Source organism: Scyliorhinus canicula, chromosome 10, assembly GCF_902713615.1.
Source record: "Scyliorhinus canicula chromosome 10, sScyCan1.1, whole genome shotgun sequence".
NCBI lineage: Eukaryota > Metazoa > Chordata > Chondrichthyes > Carcharhiniformes > Scyliorhinidae > Scyliorhinus > Scyliorhinus canicula.
In genome coordinates, this window is record NC_052155.1 from 140,564,352 (window position 1) to 140,583,941 (window position 19,590).

Genomic DNA, 19,590 nt, shown 5'->3' on the forward strand with positions numbered 1-19,590 from the left:
CATAGAATGTACATAGGGATGTCAGAGGTAAGTTCTTTACCCAGAGAGTAATTGGGGCATGGAATGCACTGCCTGTGGAAGTAGTTGAGTCGGAAACATTAAGGACCTTCAAGCGGCTATTGGATAGGTTTGGATTGGATTGGATTGGATTACGGTAGAATGCTGTGGTGTAGATTGATTTGTTCTTAATCTCGGATAAAAGTTCAGCACAGCATCGTGGGCCGAAAGGCCTATTCTGTGCTGTATTTTCTATGTTCTATGTAATATTCCATCAGTCCAGCAGAATGACTGCAGCCTTGCTCACAAGTATCAAAGCTATATGTAATTTATTTTTATAATCACCTGGAATTTCATTTGACAAATTCTTTTTGTTTTGTTTCTCAAATTGTAAAATCCTGTGCTTTCCAAAATTGTTTAAATTTTGTTTTCAAAAGGTGTATTCCAAAGCCAAAGGTTTGTCTCACGAGCATTGCTTTGTTCGAATGTGACCAGTACGAGTGTATCTCAAAATCAATGAATTGTGAGCTGCTTCCACCTGAACCTGTTTGTGATACAGAAAATGTGGAATACTCCAATCGGTGTGCCTTGTACCAAAGATCCAAATCCCTGTCCTACATGGGGCCTTGCCAGGTATGAATACACTAATTTCACACTGTACTGATCCATGGATTATCTTTGCAATCATTAGATCTGAACATTTGAGGGTTAATTCCACAATCCTGCGTTTCTACAAAGTTCTCTACTGAGAGCAAGGGTTGCAAAATTCACCATGAGTCCGTTTGTAGTTCTAATGCACCCTGAACTTGAAGTTATGAATGCACTGTGACTGACTGCAGTAGGAAACCTGGTCCTTGCCAGTTCGATGGCACTACTTCGAAAAGCACTGCACTATTAACGTTCTTCATTGGGGTCCATTGTATGTTGGGACACCAGAGGTGGGATTGGCCAAAATTCTAGTCGATGAGTTAATTAAATCTTGCCTCTTTTGTTGACATTTTCTGGAAAGAAGGCTACATAAAAACACCCTCCCCTTGGGCCCAATCTAGATTAAAATCAGTGGAATCATGTAGTTGCAATCAAGTCTAACCCCAATTTTCATTCCATTCCTGCCTGACTCCATAGCAACCTCAGTATGTTAGGAACTCTTGTTACTTCAGGTTTTAATACTCCATCAAACTTTAATAGTTTGTTATATCTATACTTTGTCAACTTGATTGAGTTTATTCATTTTAAATTCAGTTTGCATGTGTTTAATCAGAAATTGTCATGTCTGTTACTTTTGCATTCTTATCATAGCTCTTTCTAAGTGGATTACACAAGACTGCCTGATATTTACACTGTCAGGGGAAAAACAGGTTTGTTATATGCTTCTGTGTGAGTTCAGCAAATGGAGACAGGAGCAGAAGAAATAGGAACTGGGATAGGCCATTTTGCATTTTGAGCCTATTCTTAACATTCAACATAATAGCTGATCTTCTATCTCAACTTCACCTTCCCACAATGTCCCCATATTCCTTAATTTCCTTGGTACCCAAAAATCTATTCAATGACTGTCCATCCATAGCTCTCTGGGGTAGAGAATTCCAAAGATTCAGACCTCTGGGTGAAGTATGTTCTCCTTAGCTCAGTCCTAAATGGCTGACCACTAATTCGAGAATGTGACACAATGTTTTAGATTCCCTTACCAGAGGAAACAGCACATTAACATCGCCCCCGTAAAGCTCCCTTGAGAATTTAACATGTAACAATTAAAATTGCTCTCGTTCTTCAAAATTCCCAACCTATTCTCTTCATCCCAGGAACCCACCTAGTAAACTTTCAGTGGACTCCCTGAGGATAAGTCGTTGTGTAAGAAGACCAAAACTGTGCATAATACACCTGATATGGCCCCACCTGTACAATTTTAGTAAGACTCTTTTACTCTGAAACTCCAGCCCCTTTTCAACAAAAGTGAACATACCATTAGTCTTCCTTCATTCCATGCTATATGTACAAGTTCATTTTCTTTGATTCACGTATAAGGACACCCAGATCCCTCTGGAATGAAATACATTTCCTCAGTCTCTCACCATCCAAAAATATTGTGTTTTTTTTATTATTCTTACCAAAGTGAATAATTTCACACTTTGCCAGATATGTATTATGTTTTTGCCCACTCACCCGTTCTATCTATATCCGTTTGCATCTTCTATGTGTCCTCCACCGCTTACTTTCCCACATCACTGCATCATCAGCAAACTTCGATACAATACACTCAGTCTGCTCATCAAAGTCATTACTGTGGATTGTAAGTGACTGGGCTCAAGCACCGATCCTTGAGGTACTTAATTGTTACAATTGACCAACCTGAGCATGTCCTGTTTATTCCTACTCCATTTTTTTTACCCATTTAGCCAGTGCTCAATCCGATGCGTCCTAATTTTCTGGAGTAATCTCTTGTATGCTACCTTTATAGATGCTTTGTGAAAATGCAAATGCACTACTTCCATCCTAGATATATATTCAAAAACATTTGACAGTTGTCAAACAGTATTTCCCTTTCATACATCCATGTTGACTTTATTGAATCATATTATGATTTAAGTACTCTGCTGTCGCATTCTGCATGATAGATTCCAGTTTTCTGCCTACTATTGGTAAATTATTTTTATTCCCTCTACTTTGATTCTCACAGAGTGGGTATTATGTTTGCCAGATCCCAATTCTTGATAACTGTTCTCGGGCAGGATTTTCCACGCAACTCTCCATATGTTTTACGGCAGTGGAGGCAGTCCATCATTGGCTGGTGGCGGTGAATCACCTCACACTTCTCCACATTAAACTCCATTTGCCACCTCTCAGCCCAGCTCTGCAGCTTATCTATGTCCCTCTGTAACCTGCAACATCCTTCCGCACTGTCTACAACTCCACCGACTTTAGTGTCGTCTGCAAATTTACTCACCCATCCTTCTGCGCCCTACTCTAGGTCATTTATAAAAATGACAAACAGCAACGGCCCCAGAACAGATCCTTGTGGTACGCCACTCGTAACTGAACTCCATTCTGAACATTTCCCATCAACTACCACTCTCTGTCTTCTTTCAACTAGCCAATTTCTGATCCACATCTCTAAATCACCCTCAATCCCCAGCCTCTGTATTTTCTGCAATAGCCGACCGTGGGGAACCTTATCAAACGCTTTACTGAAATCCATATACACCACATCAACTGCTCTACCCTCGTCTACCTGTTCAGTCATCTTCTCAAAGAACTCGATAAGGTTTGTGAGGCATGACCTACCCTTCACAAAACCATGCTGACTATCCCTAATCATATTATTCCTATCTAGATGATTATAAATCGTATCTTTTATAATCCTCTCCAAGACTTTACCCACCACAGACGTTAGACTCACCGGCCTATAGTTACCGGGGTTATCTCTACTCCCCTTCTTGAACAAAGGGACAACATTTGCTATCCTCCAGTCCTCTGGCACTATTCCTGTAGCCAATGATGACCGAAAAATCAAAGCCAAAGGCTCAGCAATCTCTTCCCTGGCTTCCCAGAGAATCCTAGGATAAATCCCATCAGGCCCCGGGGACTTATCTATTTTCACCTTGTCCAGAATTGCCAACACTTCTTCCCTACGCACCTCAATGCCATCTATTCTAATAGCCTGGGTCTCAGCATTCTCCTCCACAATATTATCTTTTTCCTGAGTGAATACTGACGAAAAGTATTCATTTAGTATCTCGCTTATCTCCTCAGCCTCCACACACAAATTCCCACCACTGTCCTTGACTGGCCCTACTCTTACCCTAGTCATTCTTTTATTCCTGACATACCTATAGAAAGCTTTTGGGTTTTCCTTGATCCTACCTGCCAAAGACTTTTCATGTCCCCTCCTTACTCGTCTTAGCTCTCTCTTTAGATCCTTCCTCGCTTCCTTGTAACTATTAAGCGCCCCAACTGAAACTTCACGCTCATCTTCACATAGGCCTCCTTCTTCCTCTTAACAAGATATTCCACTTCTTTGGTAAACCACGGTTCCCTCGCTCGACCCCTTCCTCCCTGCCTGACTGGTACGTACTTATCAAGAACATGCAATAGCTGTTCCTTGAACAAGCTCCACATATCCAGTGTGCCCAACCCTTGCAGCCTACTTCTCCAACCTACACATCCTAAGTCATGTCTAATGGCATCATAATTGCCCTTCCCCCAGCTATAACTCTTGCCCTGCGGGGTATACTTATCCCTTTCCATCACTAACGTAAAGGTCACCGAATTGTGGTCACTGTTTCCAAAGTGCTCGCCTACCTCCAGATCTAACACCTGGCCTGGTTCATTACCCAAAACCAAATCCAATGTGGCCTCGCCTCTTGTTGGCCTGTCAACATATTGTGTCAGAAAACCCTCCTGCACACATTGTACAAAGAACGACCCATCTAATGTACTCGAACTATATCTTTTCCAGTCAATATTTGGAAAGTTAAAGTCTCCCATAACAACTACCCTGTTACTTTCGCTCTTTTCCAGAATCATCTTCGCCATCCTTTCCTCTACATCCCTAGAACTATTAGGTGGCCTATAGAAAACTCCCAATAGGGTGACCTCTCCTTTCCTGTTTCTAACCTCAGCCCATACTACCTCGGAAGAAGAGTCCCCATCTAGCATCCTTTCCGCCACTGTAATACTGTCCTTGACTAGCAGCGCCACACCTCCCCCTCTTTTGCTCCCTTTTCTGAGCTTACTAAAACACCTAAACCCCGGAACCTGCAACAACCATTCCTGTCCCTGCTCTATCCATGTCTCTGAAATGGCCACAACATCGAAGTTCCAGGTACCAACCCATGCTGCCAGTTCCCCTACCTTATTTCGTATACTCCTGGCATTGAAGTAGACACACTTCAAACCACCTACCTGAACACTGGCACCCTCCTGCGAAGTCAAATCTGTGCTCCTGACCTCTATATTCTCAATCTCCCGTACCCCAAAACTACAATCCAGGTTCCCATGCCCCTGCTGAATTAGTTTAATCCCCCCCAAAGAGCATTAACAAATCTCCCCCCCAGGATATTTGTGCCCCTCAGGTTCCGACTCTGGAATCTAAGGAATTCTAAAAAATCAAAACCAATACATCCACCGTTTCTGCAGATTAGTCTTTATAACCCCAGGATTCAGGTCATCTGGTTCAGGAGGTTTGTCACCATTCAGTCTTATTAATTTCTGCAGTGCTTTTTAAAAAAAACTTATAGAACATAGAACAGTACAGCACAGAACAGGCCCTTCGGCCCTCAATGTTGTGCCGAGCCATGATCACCCTACTCAAACCCACGTATCCACCCCATACCCGTAACCCAACAACCCCCCCTTAACCTTACTTTTATTAGGACACTACGGGCAATTTAGCATGGCCAATCCACCTAACCCGCACATCTTTGGACTGTGGGAGGAAACCGGAGCACCCGGAGGAAACCCACGCACACAGGGGGAGGACGTGCAGACTCCACACAGACTCCACCCAGCCGGGAATCGAACCTGGGACCCTGGAGCTGTGAAGCATTTATGCTATTTCACTCATTCTTGCTGGGCCTTTGGTTTCCTGTTTTTCCAGAATGTTTTTGTCTTCTCCCATGAAGCCCAGATACTTATTTAATGTCTCTGCCATTTCCTTATCTCTCATCATAATTCACCTTTCTCTGCTTCCCTTTCTCTGCTTCTAATGGATTCACATTTACTTCAAACTGATCTTTTCCTACTTGCATACCTACAAAAACGTTTACAATTTAATTTTATGTCTCTTGCTAATCTACTCTTCTCTTTCTCTCTTGGAAACAATTTCTAGGTCCTTTGCTGATTGCTGAAATTCTCCCAATCCTCAGGTTTAGCACTCGTTTAAGGCAACATTACAAGTATTTTCCTTTGATCTAATACTAATTTAACTTTTGTTGGTCACAGTTGCCTCAAAGAAATGTATATTTGGTTGCAAAGTATTAATTCTTTAAATGCTAGCCATTGCTCACCTACCATCATAACTTTGAATGTAGTTTTCCAATCTACCTTGGCCAACTCACCCCTTATAACTACATAATTTACTTTTCTTAGATTTAAGACCCCAGTTTTGGACTCAACTAAATCACTTTCAAACTTGGCATAAAATTTAATCAGATTATGGTCAATCTTCCCTCGAGGCCTTTAACAACAAGGTTATTATTTGAACCATTTCCTCTGGACAAGACAAGATCCAAAAATGACTGTTCCCTGATCGGTTCCTCAACATACTATTCATGAAAACCACTTTGTATATATTCCATAAACTTGTCCTCCACACTATTACTGTGAATTTGGTTTACTCTGCCCAATGATTACAGTAGTATTCTTGTTACATGTACTTTTATTTTTTTGGGGGTTTTATATTTTGCCAGATATATCTGGATCAGATTTCTACCTTTAAATCATTTTCTAATTAAATATAATGTCAGAAAAATTGCTGCCAAAATAACAATGTGACTAGCAGCGCTTGACTGTTAATTAAGTGCATCTATCACAGCAGCGTAAACTGAGATGTTGCTGTCAGAAATCCGCTGGTCTGCTGTAACGTATGACTCATTTAAATGAATTGAAAGGTGTGAAGTTCCGGTATTTTCATGGTAAATATGAAGTCAACTCAACTCAGAAGTTTAAAACAACTTTCCTGACACTGGAAATTAACTATTATAAGTCTTATTTAGATAGATAGATAGAGATAGAGAAATACAGCACAGAACAGGCCCTTCGGCCCACGATGTTGCGCCGAACTTTTGTCCTAGGTTAATCATAGAATTTTGGACAATTTGTCATGGCCAATCCACCCAACCTGCACATCTTTGGACCGTGGGAGGAAACCGGAGTACCCGGAGGAAACCCACGCAGTCACGGGGAGGATGTGCAGACTCCACACAGACAGCGACCCAAGTCGAAATCGAACTTGGGACCCTGGAGCTGTGAAGCAATTGTGCTATCCACAATGCTACCGTGCTGCCCTTAAGAAGTTAACCTACACTCCCTTATTCTACCCTAATCCAAGTACCTATCCAATAGCCGTTTGAAGGTCCATAAATTTTCCGACTCAACTACTACCACAGGCAGTGCATTCCATGCCCCCACTACTCTCTGGGTAAAGAACCTACCTCTGACATCCCCTCTATATCTTCCACCATTTATCTTAAATTTATGTCCCCTTGTAATGGTGTGTTCCACCCGGGGAAAAAGTCTCTGACTATCTACTCTATCTATTCCCCTGATCATCTTATAAACCTCTATCAAGTCGCCCCTCATCCTTCTCCGTTCCAATGAGAAAAGGCCCAGCACCCTCAATCTTTCCTCGTATGACCTACTCTCCATTCCAGGCAACATCCTGGTAAATCTCCTCTGCACCTTTTCCAAAGCTTCCACATCCTTCCTAAATGAGGTGACCAGAACTGCACACAGTACTCCAAATGTGGCCTGACCAAGGTTTTGTACAGCTGCATCATCACCTCACGGCTCTTAAATTCAATCCCTCTGCTAATGAACGCTAGCACACCATAGGCCTTCTTCACAGCTCTATCCACTTGAGTGGCAACTTTCAAAGAACAATGAACATAGACCCCAAGATCTCTCTGCTCCTCCACATTGCCAAGAACCCTACCATTAACCCTGTATTCCGCATTCAGATTTGTCCTTCCAAAATGGACAACCTCACACTTGTCAGGGTTAAACTCCATCTGCCACTTCTCAGCCCAGCTCTGCATTCTATCTATGTCTCTTTGAAGCCGACAACAGCCCTCCTCACTATCCACAACTCCACCAATCTTCGTATCATCTGCAAATTTACTGACCCACCCTTCCACTCCCTCATCCAAGTCGTTAATGAAAATCACAAACAGCAGAGGACCCAGAACTGATCCCTGCGGTACGCCACTGATAACTGGGCTCCAGGCTGAATATTTGCCATCCACCACAACTCTCTGTCTTCTATCGGTTATTCTATTTTTTTCTCTATTTTAATCCAATCTTTCTTTGCTTCATTATTTCTCTTTTGGTAACTGATTTGACATTGAATTCACCCACTCAAATTCATATTTCCGTTTTTAGATTTTGCAGTGTTCATTTCACAATCCTTCAATCTGATTGGTTATAAGATAATACACAGTTGTTTGTCTTGTTCACCCAGATCCCAGATGACCTGAAGGACCACTTTTCAAATGGATTGATAGTCCCCCATCTAAATTATAATATAGTGTAATACTTCTGAGATGTCAATGAGATGAGTCGACATTCAAATAGCGGTATTCTAAAAAATTCCTCTCTGAGTAAGACAGAACCAACCTGATGCCCTTCACAAGCCTTGAAATTGGGGGTCCAGCAGGCAATCTATATGTTGCTTCCATCATTCCTTCAATCCACGCTGACCTCGGTGTAATCACCAGCCCACTTTGCACGGTACAAGTGATCACCGCACTTCACTTCCACCTACTGGCTTGTACCAAATGTACCACCGGCTGTTTGAATGTGCAGTGCAGACATTAGTTTGAAAGTCACTGTTCTAGAGAGCAACATGCCATTTTTATCTCACATGTGCGTCAATACGCCACACAAAATATCATGAAGCTCATTTAATTTCTAATGTTGGCTGGTTACAAAGGTTTTTGGACCCATGTTCAATGAACCGCATTAATACTATAAATTGTGTTCCACTATTTTCAACGTGATCTGTTCATGGATTAGATTTTGTGCATGTAATTTCCAGGATCCTTTAACTGGTCGTATTAGATATATTATGGAAACATAATTGTCCACATCAATAACTCATTTATTGAAAACTTTGTTTTGGGGTTTTATATTTTCTGTGAAGGATATTTGTGGACAGCAGCCTGTCTGTGGTCATAATGGCGAGACCTATGATAATGTATGTGCTGCCTACTCCGATCGTGTGGCAGTGGACTATACTGGACCTTGTCAAGCTGTCGGCATTCTCTCTGATTGCAATTCTCATCCCGAGTGCTCATCTGTCACATGTTCAGTGCTCCCCAGCGATGGATGCAAGCCTGTCACTCCACCGGGTAAAGAAAAATCTTAACCTTTTCTAGAACTAGAAATTTGATTTTTTTTTCGGTTCATCTCTGCTGAATGTTCACCTATATCTCCACAAATCTGACCCCACCCCATGTGAATGGACGTTGTAGTATTAGGATGTTCAGGATTGTAAGAGTTAATGTGGGTTTGGGGAAACAGTATCACCCACATTATAGTGTAGAGAATCACATGACAGTAGTGGTGGGTCTGGTAGAAGTTGGCATGAAGATAGCACTTGTTCAGGACTGAATAAGGTACATATGTATATAGTTGTGTTATTAATCAACGGTCATTGTCCAACCACAAAAACTCTTCATGACTTGGCAAACAACCATGCGGCCTAAGAGGTAAACCTAACTTGAAGAGCTTGAATACACAGCTGGAGGTTGCCTAAGAAGCTCCATTACATGGAGGCTGAGGGACAGAAGAAAGATCTGCTATGCAGCATAGAAGGTCCATTAGAGAATGTGGCAGTTGTGAGGCTTGATTGAAAGCGGAGTCCAAGGCCCCAGCCAAATCACAAGGGTGAGCAGACTCAAAAAAAAAAGCCTGAAATTAGCTTTTAAATTCAGCACGTTAATCAGGCAGCACTGGCAGACGATTGTTTGACGAGCACGGTTTGAGGAATGTTGCAGCCCGGATCCAGTGTTGCCGCACGAACACATGACAACTGCGCACAAGTGGAGAAACTTTTCTAAAGCATCAGCTGCAATGCGATTCTCCAAACTCAGGAAAATAACTAACTGGCCTGTGCAATTTGATCAAAAGATTTCCTGAAGAATTGCTGAAGATTAAAACTGCTCCTTTATCACAACGGGAGCCCAGCAAATCCTAAAATTTAAAGCTGTACTTTCCTGTGCTGAAAACAGCCATGGATGGTAAACCAACACTGCCAGACCAGGTGCAAAGTTGGGTGATGTGGAGAGGGTGATTTTTAAGTTGTATGATAGTATCACGCTTGAATAAGAAAACAGAGGCTAAACAAGTGAGTACACATTATATTCAGTCTGTCCAATAGCTGACAACATAATTACTAGACAAGGAATGAATTAATCTTCTGATAACTCTGAAAATCACAAAGTACTTTGACACTGCTTTAATCAAAGAAACAATAAAATTTTGAAGCTCGCAAAATTTAATGAGAGTCCAAAAGCCTGGGGAACTCATAGACTTTTTCATAAATGTGTTATACAGATTGGCTGAAGGCTGTGACTATGGTGGCCTTGAGTCAGAGCTCATAAGAGACCGAATAGTCGTGGGAGTGGCCAATGATACTCTTCAGATGTACTCCAAAGTCAGATCTTGAGAAGATCTGACTTTGAAAAAAGCCATCCAAATCTTTGGGAGCCCGCCATCAAATCCGATCCATTTTGCATAAATACATAATGTAAAACTATATACACAGGCAATGGGTGAAGCATATGGAGTGTTCGCATCAGTAGACAAGATGTGTGAAGAGATCAGTTTAGTCCATAAGAGGGTCTGGTAACATCGGGGAAGAAGCTGTTTTTGAATCTGTTAGTGCGTGTCATATAACCATACAATGGGTATTTCAGCTTGGTAAATTCTCTTTTATGATGCTTCATGTAAAGGCTTGCTGGGTGGAACACATGGATAAAAATTTTCCAGAGAAGATTTATGGAGCCTGAAACAAAGCCTTACTGGCTCTATCCATTCAAATGAATTGATGGGAAATTAAGTGAGATTTGCCAGATTTTCCTCTATGCACTTTGTCCTGGTGATCCTTTACATCTGAGCCCAAGTTTCTCATACTGGTTTACACCAAAAAGCACTTTAACAACGATTCACTGAAAGTTTGAATGTTATAGTCAGTAAAAATATATTGCTTTTAGATAAAATTGGTACATAGACTTAAGTGTTGATATTTTTTAGGAGCCTGTTGCCCACTGTGTGCTGGAATGCTGCGGGTTCTATGGAGCAAAGATCAGTTGGACAGCCTTGCTAAGGTAATTCATGAATACAAATTAAAGCAAATGCCTTCATTTTGATTCAGAGTATCATTGAGGAGGTCATGCCATTTTTTTTCGGCACTGCTGGCCGGTCCGGATGGTGTGACCACACGGCCTCTGCCACCTGCGCCCAGGCATGACAAACGGCGGTGGCTGGCAGCCTCCTTCCCATGCCGGGGTACAGGGTCATCTGCATCTCCTCCACCGTGTCCAAGAGGGCCTGTTAATCTTGGAGCTGCTCTACTCGCTGCCATTTGTTTGCTGGAATGGTGTGAGTAGGGGGAGAATTGTTTGTATGCGGCTGCAGCTTGTGAGCCTTTGGGTGTCAATCAGTGAATCCAGCACCGATTCTCATTAGAATCGATTGTGTTCCATGTGGCGTCGGTGCTAGATCCTTAATAGTAGCGGAATCAGTCCAGTTGCGGTGCTAGTTTTTCTGTCATGAAAGTCCACAAATTCTGCATTGGCGCCAACAGAAACGGCGAATCCTGCCACTGACGTTTTTTATTAAAACTTATTCTCTCTATTGGGCTCATATGAATGAAACCATTCCAGTATAGTATACTTAATTCATTGGGAAATGTATTGATGCCAGGGCCTTTAATATAGATTTGGTTTATAAACATGTTGTAATCAGACCATATTAAAGATAATGTCGACTTCGATAGAATGGAATTTTACGCCCTGTTCAGGTTCAATATTTTTGAGTTGATAAATTGATTACAGACTAAGGCCAGTTGACTAACTAAAAAGGCTCCAATGAAGGTGCTGAATGATGACATTGCTTTTGTGGTTGTTTTTGTTTGAAGTGAGGCAGAAAGAAAGTAAATTCCATTGTTGATAATAGGTAGATCCTTATATAAATGACAGGTTATTGAAAAAACAGAATGTTCTTCCTCATGGGAACATCGGAACAAGAATAGGCTGTTCAACCCCTCCAACATCCGATTAGCCATTGGCTAATCTCTACCACAACCTCATTGGCCCCCAAGTACCGGCTGCAGCCAAAGGTTCAGAAGCTTGATACGTGACGTTTATTAAAAAAGCAGTTGATTACCACAGGATCGTTTGAGAATTATTTTGTAATTTGTTACTGAAATTATGCACATTTTCCATATTGAGCATTTATTTTTCCTTGCAGTTAAATGAGGGCAGACCAGTGTCTGTACACGACATCATTTACGCCTTGCGCCTCCACGTTTCAGTACCTCAGTGTGATGTTTTTGGATACCTAAGTATCGAGTCTGACCTTGTGATCCTCATCATTCCAATAGATCAAGATCCAACGACACTTCAAGTATGTTTTAAATATTGTGTACCTTTTATTTCTTTTAACTTTGTAGTTATTTTTATGTAATACAGAAAAAATATATATACATATCCAATTGTTCAAGGCGATTTAAGGTGCATTTAATATATTTTTCTGTATACTTAAAGGTTGCATTTAGTGTGTGAGATTGCTTTTTAAAGGTAATACACCTAAAAGTGTTTCCTTAGAGATGTCACACCTCCAAACACAGAAACGGGTAGGACATTCAGTTACTTGAGCATAGAACATAGAACGATACAGCGCAGTACAGGCCCTTCGGCCCTCGATGTTGCACCGACATGGAAAAAAAATCTAAAGGCCATCTAACCTACACTATGCCCTTATCATCCATATGCTTATCCAATAAATTTTTAAATGCCCTCAATGTTGGCGAGTTCACTACTGTTGCAGGTAGGGCATTCCACGGCCTCACCACTCTTTGCATAAAAAACCCACCTCTGACCTCTGTCCTATATCTATTACCCCTCAATTTAAGGCTATGTCCCCTCGTGCTAGCCACCTCCATCCGCGGGAGAAGGCTCTCGCTGTCCACCCTATCTAACCCTCTGATCATTTTGTATGCCTCTATTAAGTCACCTCTTAACCTTCTTCTCTCTAACGAAAACAACCTCAAGTCCATCAGCCTTTCCTCATACGATTTTCCCTCCATACCAGGCAACATCCTGGTAAATCTCCTCTGCACCCGTTCCAAAGCTTCCACGTCCTTCCTATAATGAGGCGACCAGAACTGTACGCAATACTCCAAATGCGGCCGTACTAGAGTTTTGTACAACTGCAACATGACCTCATGGCTCCGGAACTCAATCCCTCTACCAATAAAGGCCAACACACCATAGGCCTTCTTCACAACCCTATCAACCTGGGTGGCAACTTTCAGGGATCTATGTACATGGACACCGAGATCCCTCTGCTCATCCACACTGCCAAGAATTTTACCATTAGCCAAATATTCCACATTTCTGTTATTCTTTCCAAAGTGAATCACCTCACACTTCTCCACATTAAACTCCATTTGCCACCTCTCAGCCCACCTCTGCAGCTTATCTATGTCCCTCTGTAACCTGCAACATCCTTCCGCACTGTCTACAACTCCACCGACTTTAGTGTCGTCTGCAAATTTACTCACCCATCCTTCTGCGCCCTCCTCTAGGTCATTTATAAAAATGACAAACAGCAACGGCCCCAGAACAGATCCTTGTGGTACGCCACTCGTAACTGAACTCCATTCTGAACATTTCCCATCAACTACCACTCTCTGTCTTCTTTCAACTAGCCAATTTCTGATCCACATCTCTAAATCACCCTCAATCCCCAGCCTTCGTATTTTCTGCAATAGCCGACCATGGGGAACCTTATCAAACGCTTTACTGAAATCCATATACACCACATCAACTGCTCTACCCTCGTCTACCTGTTCAGTCACCTTCTCAAAGAACTCGATAAGGTTTGTGAGGCATGACCTACCCTTCACAAAACCATGCTGACTATCCCTAATCATATTATTCCTATCTAGATGATTATAAATCGTATCTTTTATAATCCTCTCCAAGGCTTTACCCACCACAGACGTTAGGCTCACCGGCCTATAGTTACCGGGGTTATCTCTACTCCCCTTCTTGAACAAAGGGACCACATTTGCCATCCTCCAGTCCTCTGGCACTATTCCTGTAGCCAATGATGACCTAAAAATCAAAGCCAAAGGCTCAGCAATCTCTTCCCTGGCTTCCCAGAGAATCCTAGGATAAATCCCATCCGGCCCCGGGGACTTATCTATTTTCACCTTGTCCAGAATTGCCAACACTTCTTCCCTACTCACCTCAATGCCATCTATTCTAATAGCCTGGGTCTCAGCATTCTCCTCCACAATATTATCTTTTTCTTGAGTGAATACTGACGAAAAGTATTCATTTAGTATCTCGCTTATCTCCTCAGCCTCCACACACAACTTCCCACCACTGTCCTTGACTGGCCCTACTCTTACCCTAGTCATTCTTTTATTCCTGACATACCTATAGAAAGCTTTTGGGTTTTCCTTGATCCTACCTGCCAAAGACTTCTCATGTCCCCTCCTTGCTCGTCTCAGCTCTCTCTTTAGATCCTTCCTCGCTTCCTTGTAACTATCAAGCGCCCCAACTGAAACTTCATGCCTCATCTTCACATAGGCCTCCTTCTTCCTCTTAACAAGAGATTCCACTTCTTTGGTAAACCACGGTTCCCTCGCTCGACCCCTTCCTCCCTGCCTGACTGGTACGTACTTATCAAGAACATGCAATAGCTGTTCCTTGAACAAGCTCCACATATCCAGTGTGCCCAACCCTTGCAGCCTACTTCTCCAACCAACACATCCTAAGTCATGTCTAATGGCATCATAATTGCCCTTCCCCCAGCTATAACTCTTGCCCTGCGGGGTATACTTATCCCTTTCCATCACTAACGTAAAGGTCACCGAATTGTGGTCACTGTTTCCAAAGTGCTCACCTACCTCCAGATCTAACACCTGGCCTGGTTCATTACCCAAAACCAAATCCAATGTGGCCTCGCCTCTTGTTGGCCTGTCAACATATTGTGTCAGGAAACCCTCCTGCACACATTGTACAAAGAATGACCCATCTAATGTACTCGAACTATATCTTTTCCAGTCAATATTTGGAAAGTTAAAGTCTCCCATAACAACTACCCTGTTTTACCATTATTTTAGATCATAAGAACAAAGAACAATTACAGCACAGGAACAGGCCCTTCGGCCCTCCAAGCCTGCACCAATCCAGATCCTGTATCTAAAACTGTCGCCTATTTTCTAAGGATCTGTATCCCTCTGCTCCCTGCCCATTCATGTATCTGTCTAGATATATCTTAAATGACACTATCGTGCCCGCCTCTACCACCTCCGCCGGCAATGCGTTCCAGGCACCCACCACCCTCTGCGCAAAGAACTTTCCACGCATATCTCCCTTAAACCTTTCCCTCTCACTTGAACTCGTGACCCCTAGTAATTGAGTCCCCCACTCTGGGAAAAAGCTTCTTGCTATCCACCCTGTCTATACCTCTCATGATTTTGTAGACCTCAATGAGGTCCCCTCTCAACCTCCTTCTTTCTAATGAAAATAATCCTAATCTACTCAACCTCTCTTCATAGCTAGCGGCCTCCATACCAGGCAACATCCTGGTGAACCTCCTCTGCACCTTCTCCAAAGCATCCACATCCTTTTGGTAATGTGGCGACCAGAACTGTACGCAGTATTCCAAATGTGGCCGAACCAAAGTCTTATACAACTGTAACATGACCTGCCAACTCTTGTACTCAATACTCCTTCCGATGAACATAGAACACTACAGCGCAGTACGGGCCCTTCGGCCCTCGATATTGCGCCGACCTGTGAAACCATCTGAAGCCTATTTGATTTACACTATTCCATTTTCATCCATATGTCTATCCAGTGACCACTTAAATGCCCTTAAAGTTGGCGAGTCTATTACTGTTGCAGGCAGGGCGTTCCACACCCCTACTACTCTCTGAGTAAAGAAACTGCCTCTGACATCTGTCCTATATCTACCACCCCTCAATTTAAAGCTATGTCCCCTCGTGTTGGTCATCACCATCCGAGGAAAAAGACTCTCACTGTCCACCCTATCTAACCCTCTGACTATCTTATATGTCTCTATTAAGTCACCTCTCAGCCTTCTCCTCTCTAACGAAAACAACCTCAATTCCCTGAGCCTTTCCTCGTAAGACCTTCCCTCCATACCAGGCAACATCCTAGTAAATCTCCTCTGAACCCTTTCCAAAGCTTCCACATCCTTCCTATAATGTGGTGACCAGAACTGCACGCAGTACTCCAGGTGCGGCCGCACCAGAGTTATGTACAGCTGCAGCATGACCTTGTGGTTCCGAAACTCAATCCCCCTGCTTATAAAGGCTAGCACACCATATGCCTTCTTAACAGCCCTATTAACCTGGGTGGCAACTTTCAGGGATTTATGTACCTGGATGCCGAGATCTCTCTGTTCATCTACACTACCAAGAATCTTGCCATTAGCCCAGTACTCTGCATTCCTGTTACTCCTTCCAAAGTGAACCACCTCACACTTTTCCGCATTAAACTCCATCTGCCACCTCTCAGCCCAGCTCTGCAGCTTATCTATGTCCCTCTGTATCCTATAACATCCTTCAGCACTATCCACAACTCCACCGAAGTTCGTGTCATCTGCAAATTTACTAACCCATCCTTCTACGCCCTCTTCCAGGTCATTTATAAAAATGACAAACAGCAGTGGCCCCAAAACAGATCCTTGCGGTACACCACTAGTAACTGAACTCCAGGATGAACATTTGCCATCAACCACCACCCTCTGTCTTCTTTCAGCTAACCAATTACTGATCCAAACCGCTAAATCACCTTCAATTCCATACTTCCTTATTTTCTGCAATATCCTACCGTGGGGAACCTTATCAAACGCCGTACTGAAATCCATATACACCACATCAACAGCTTTACCCTGATCCACCTGTTTGGTCACCTTCTCAAAACACTCAATAAGGTTTGTGAGGCATGACCTACCCTTCACAAAACCGTGTTGAGTATCGCTAATCAACTTGTTCTTTTCAAGATGATTATAAACCCTTACTCTAGTCGTTGTTTTGTTCCTGATATACCTATAGAAAGCCTTAGGGTTTTCCTTGATCCTATCCGCCAACGACTTTTCGTGTCCTCTCCTCGCTCTGCTTAACTCTCCCTTTAGGTCCTTCCTGGCTAACTTGTAACTCTCAAGTGCCCTAACTGAGCTTTCATGTCTCATCCTAACATAAGCCTTCTTCTTCCTCTTGACAAGTGCTTCAACTTCCTTAGTAAACCACTACGGCATGAAGGAAAGCATGCCGTATGCCTTCTTGACCACTCTATCGACCTGCGCAGCCACCTTCAGAGTACAATGGACCTGAACTCCCAGATCTCTCTGTACATCAATTTTCCCCAGGTGGCTGATCATTTCTGGCTGGGCCAACATTTGTTGCCCATCCCACTTTGCCCTTGAAGAAGTGGTGGTGAACTGCCTTTCTGAATCTCTTGCAACCCATGTCTTGTATGGAGTTCCAAAATTTTCATCCAAGGACGATAAAAGTATGGTGATACATTTCCATGTCAGGATGGTGTGTGACATGGAGGAGATGGTATTTCCATGCATCTTGTTGTCCTTGTTGTGCTAGGTGATGGAGATCACAAGTTTAAAAGGCGATGTCAACGGATTTTTAATGAGTTGCTGCAGTGCATCTTGTAGTTGGCAAACACTGTTGTCACTGTGCTGGTGGTGGAGGAAGTGAATGTTTAAGATAGTGAATGGGGTGTACATCACAAATTAATTGGACAAAAGACAGTAATGGGCTAAAATTTGCCCTTATTTATCAGCTTTTGATGAGATATTTGATTGACAAATTGAAACGAAGAGTTAGGGAGACAAGGTCAAACAGGAAAATGTAAAGGTGCCTTTTTAAATTGGGGAAAGATGAATGTAGGGGTTCAGAAAAGTGTTTTAAAATGCATAACCGTGATGGCTGACAACTTCCTAACCGATGAGGGAGAGGCTTTGTGGAGTAATTCAGTCATTGAAGAGCAGGTCATGGAAGTGTTAGGTGGACCAACGCCACAAAGAGATTTATTAACAAGGATGAGGATTTTAAAATTAATGTATTGAGGGATGGGTATTTCATAGATATCAATGAAAACAATAATAATGAGTGGATGGATTTTAAAGTGGAGCGGTGCATCTGAGCTCTGTGTGTTGAAGATTGAACAGGATGGACCTCTGGAAGTATATACGGTTACTGGAGAAGTTGAATCTGGAGGTGATAAAATATATCAATTGTGGGCATTCAATGCCAGTAGAGTGAAGGAGAGGGGAAAAAAATCAGACAACAATGAAGAAGTGGAAGAGGTGGTCTTGGTGATGGATGTGTGATCTAAATCTCAACTCAAAAGTTGAATAGAACACAGATTGTGCTGCACCATCTGGATTAGCTTGAGTGAGGAGCCCTAGAGGAGGACTAGAATTGGGGAATTACAATGTAGAATTTGTCAAGGATCAAACTTGCCCTTTTTCAACAATATAGCAACCATGACATGCACCAAATGCAGAGTTTATAATGTTTCTGATCAGATACAAGGTCCATCGGGGGGGCTCATGAAGATTTTAATCAGGTTTGTTTGTAAATCTTATCTGGTGGAGGTTATCTCTGATTTTGGAAGCTTATGGTGGTTGTTCTCCATGCCTAGTAAGAAGTTCCAGACTAAGTGATCCATGTATGTCTCCTCTTACTCTGAGGAAGTGAGACTATTGAACTTATTGCTATCGTCACAAAGCTCTTAGAGCTGTTCGACTCATAGTCATAGAATTTTACAGCAATAAAAAGGCCCTTTGGCCATTGTGCCTACGCCAGCCATCAAGTATCTATCTATGGGCAGCACGGTGGCGCAGTGGGTTAGCCCTGTTGCCTCACGGCGCTAAAGTCCCAGGTTCGATCCCGGCTCTAGGTCACTTTCGGTATGGAGTTTGCACATTCGCCCCGTGTTTGTGTGGGTTTTGCCCCCACAATCCAAAGATGTGCAGGCTAGGTGGATTGGTCACGCTAAATTGCCCCTTAAATTGGAAAAAATTAATTGGGTACTCTAAATTTAAAAATAAAAGTACCTATCTATGCTAATCCCATTTTCCAGCACTTGATCTGTAACTTCCATAATGCTATGGGCGGTATGGTAGCACAATGGTTAGCACTGTTACTTCACAGTGCCAGGAACCTGGGTTCGATTCCCGGCTTGGGTCACTGTGCAGAGTCTGCATGTTTTGTGCGTGTCTGCGTGGGTTTCCTCCGGGTGCTCCGGTTTCCTCCCACAAGTCCTGAAAAACGTGCTTGTTAGGTGAATTGGACATTCTGAATTCTCCCTCAGTGTACCGGAACAGGCGCCTGAGCATGGCGACTAGAGGATTTTCACAGTAACTTAATTTGAGTGTTAATGTCAGCCTACTTGTGACACTAATAAAGATTATTATTCTAATTTCAAGTGGTGCTCATCCAAATGCTCCATAAATGTTGTGAGGGTTCCTGCTTCTATCACCCTTTCATGCAATGAGTTCCAGAATCACAAAACAATCACAGTGCAGAAAAAAGCCAATCTCTGCTTAACCTCTTCTGAGAAGAATAGGCCTAGTTTCTTTGATCTATCT

At 42.7% G+C, this 19,590-nt stretch overlaps 1 protein-coding gene across 1 annotated transcript in view; it reads left to right on the top strand.

The window, feature by feature from the left end:
* reck (reversion-inducing-cysteine-rich protein with kazal motifs) overlaps positions 1-19,590 on the top strand; it is a 317,351-nt gene that overhangs the window by 287,233 nt on the left and 10,528 nt on the right. The window contains 4 exon segments of the mRNA XM_038809800.1: positions 435-630; positions 8,855-9,062; positions 10,969-11,042; positions 12,187-12,342. Of these exon segments, the coding sequence (XP_038665728.1) occupies positions 435-630; positions 8,855-9,062; positions 10,969-11,042; positions 12,187-12,342 (634 nt within the window).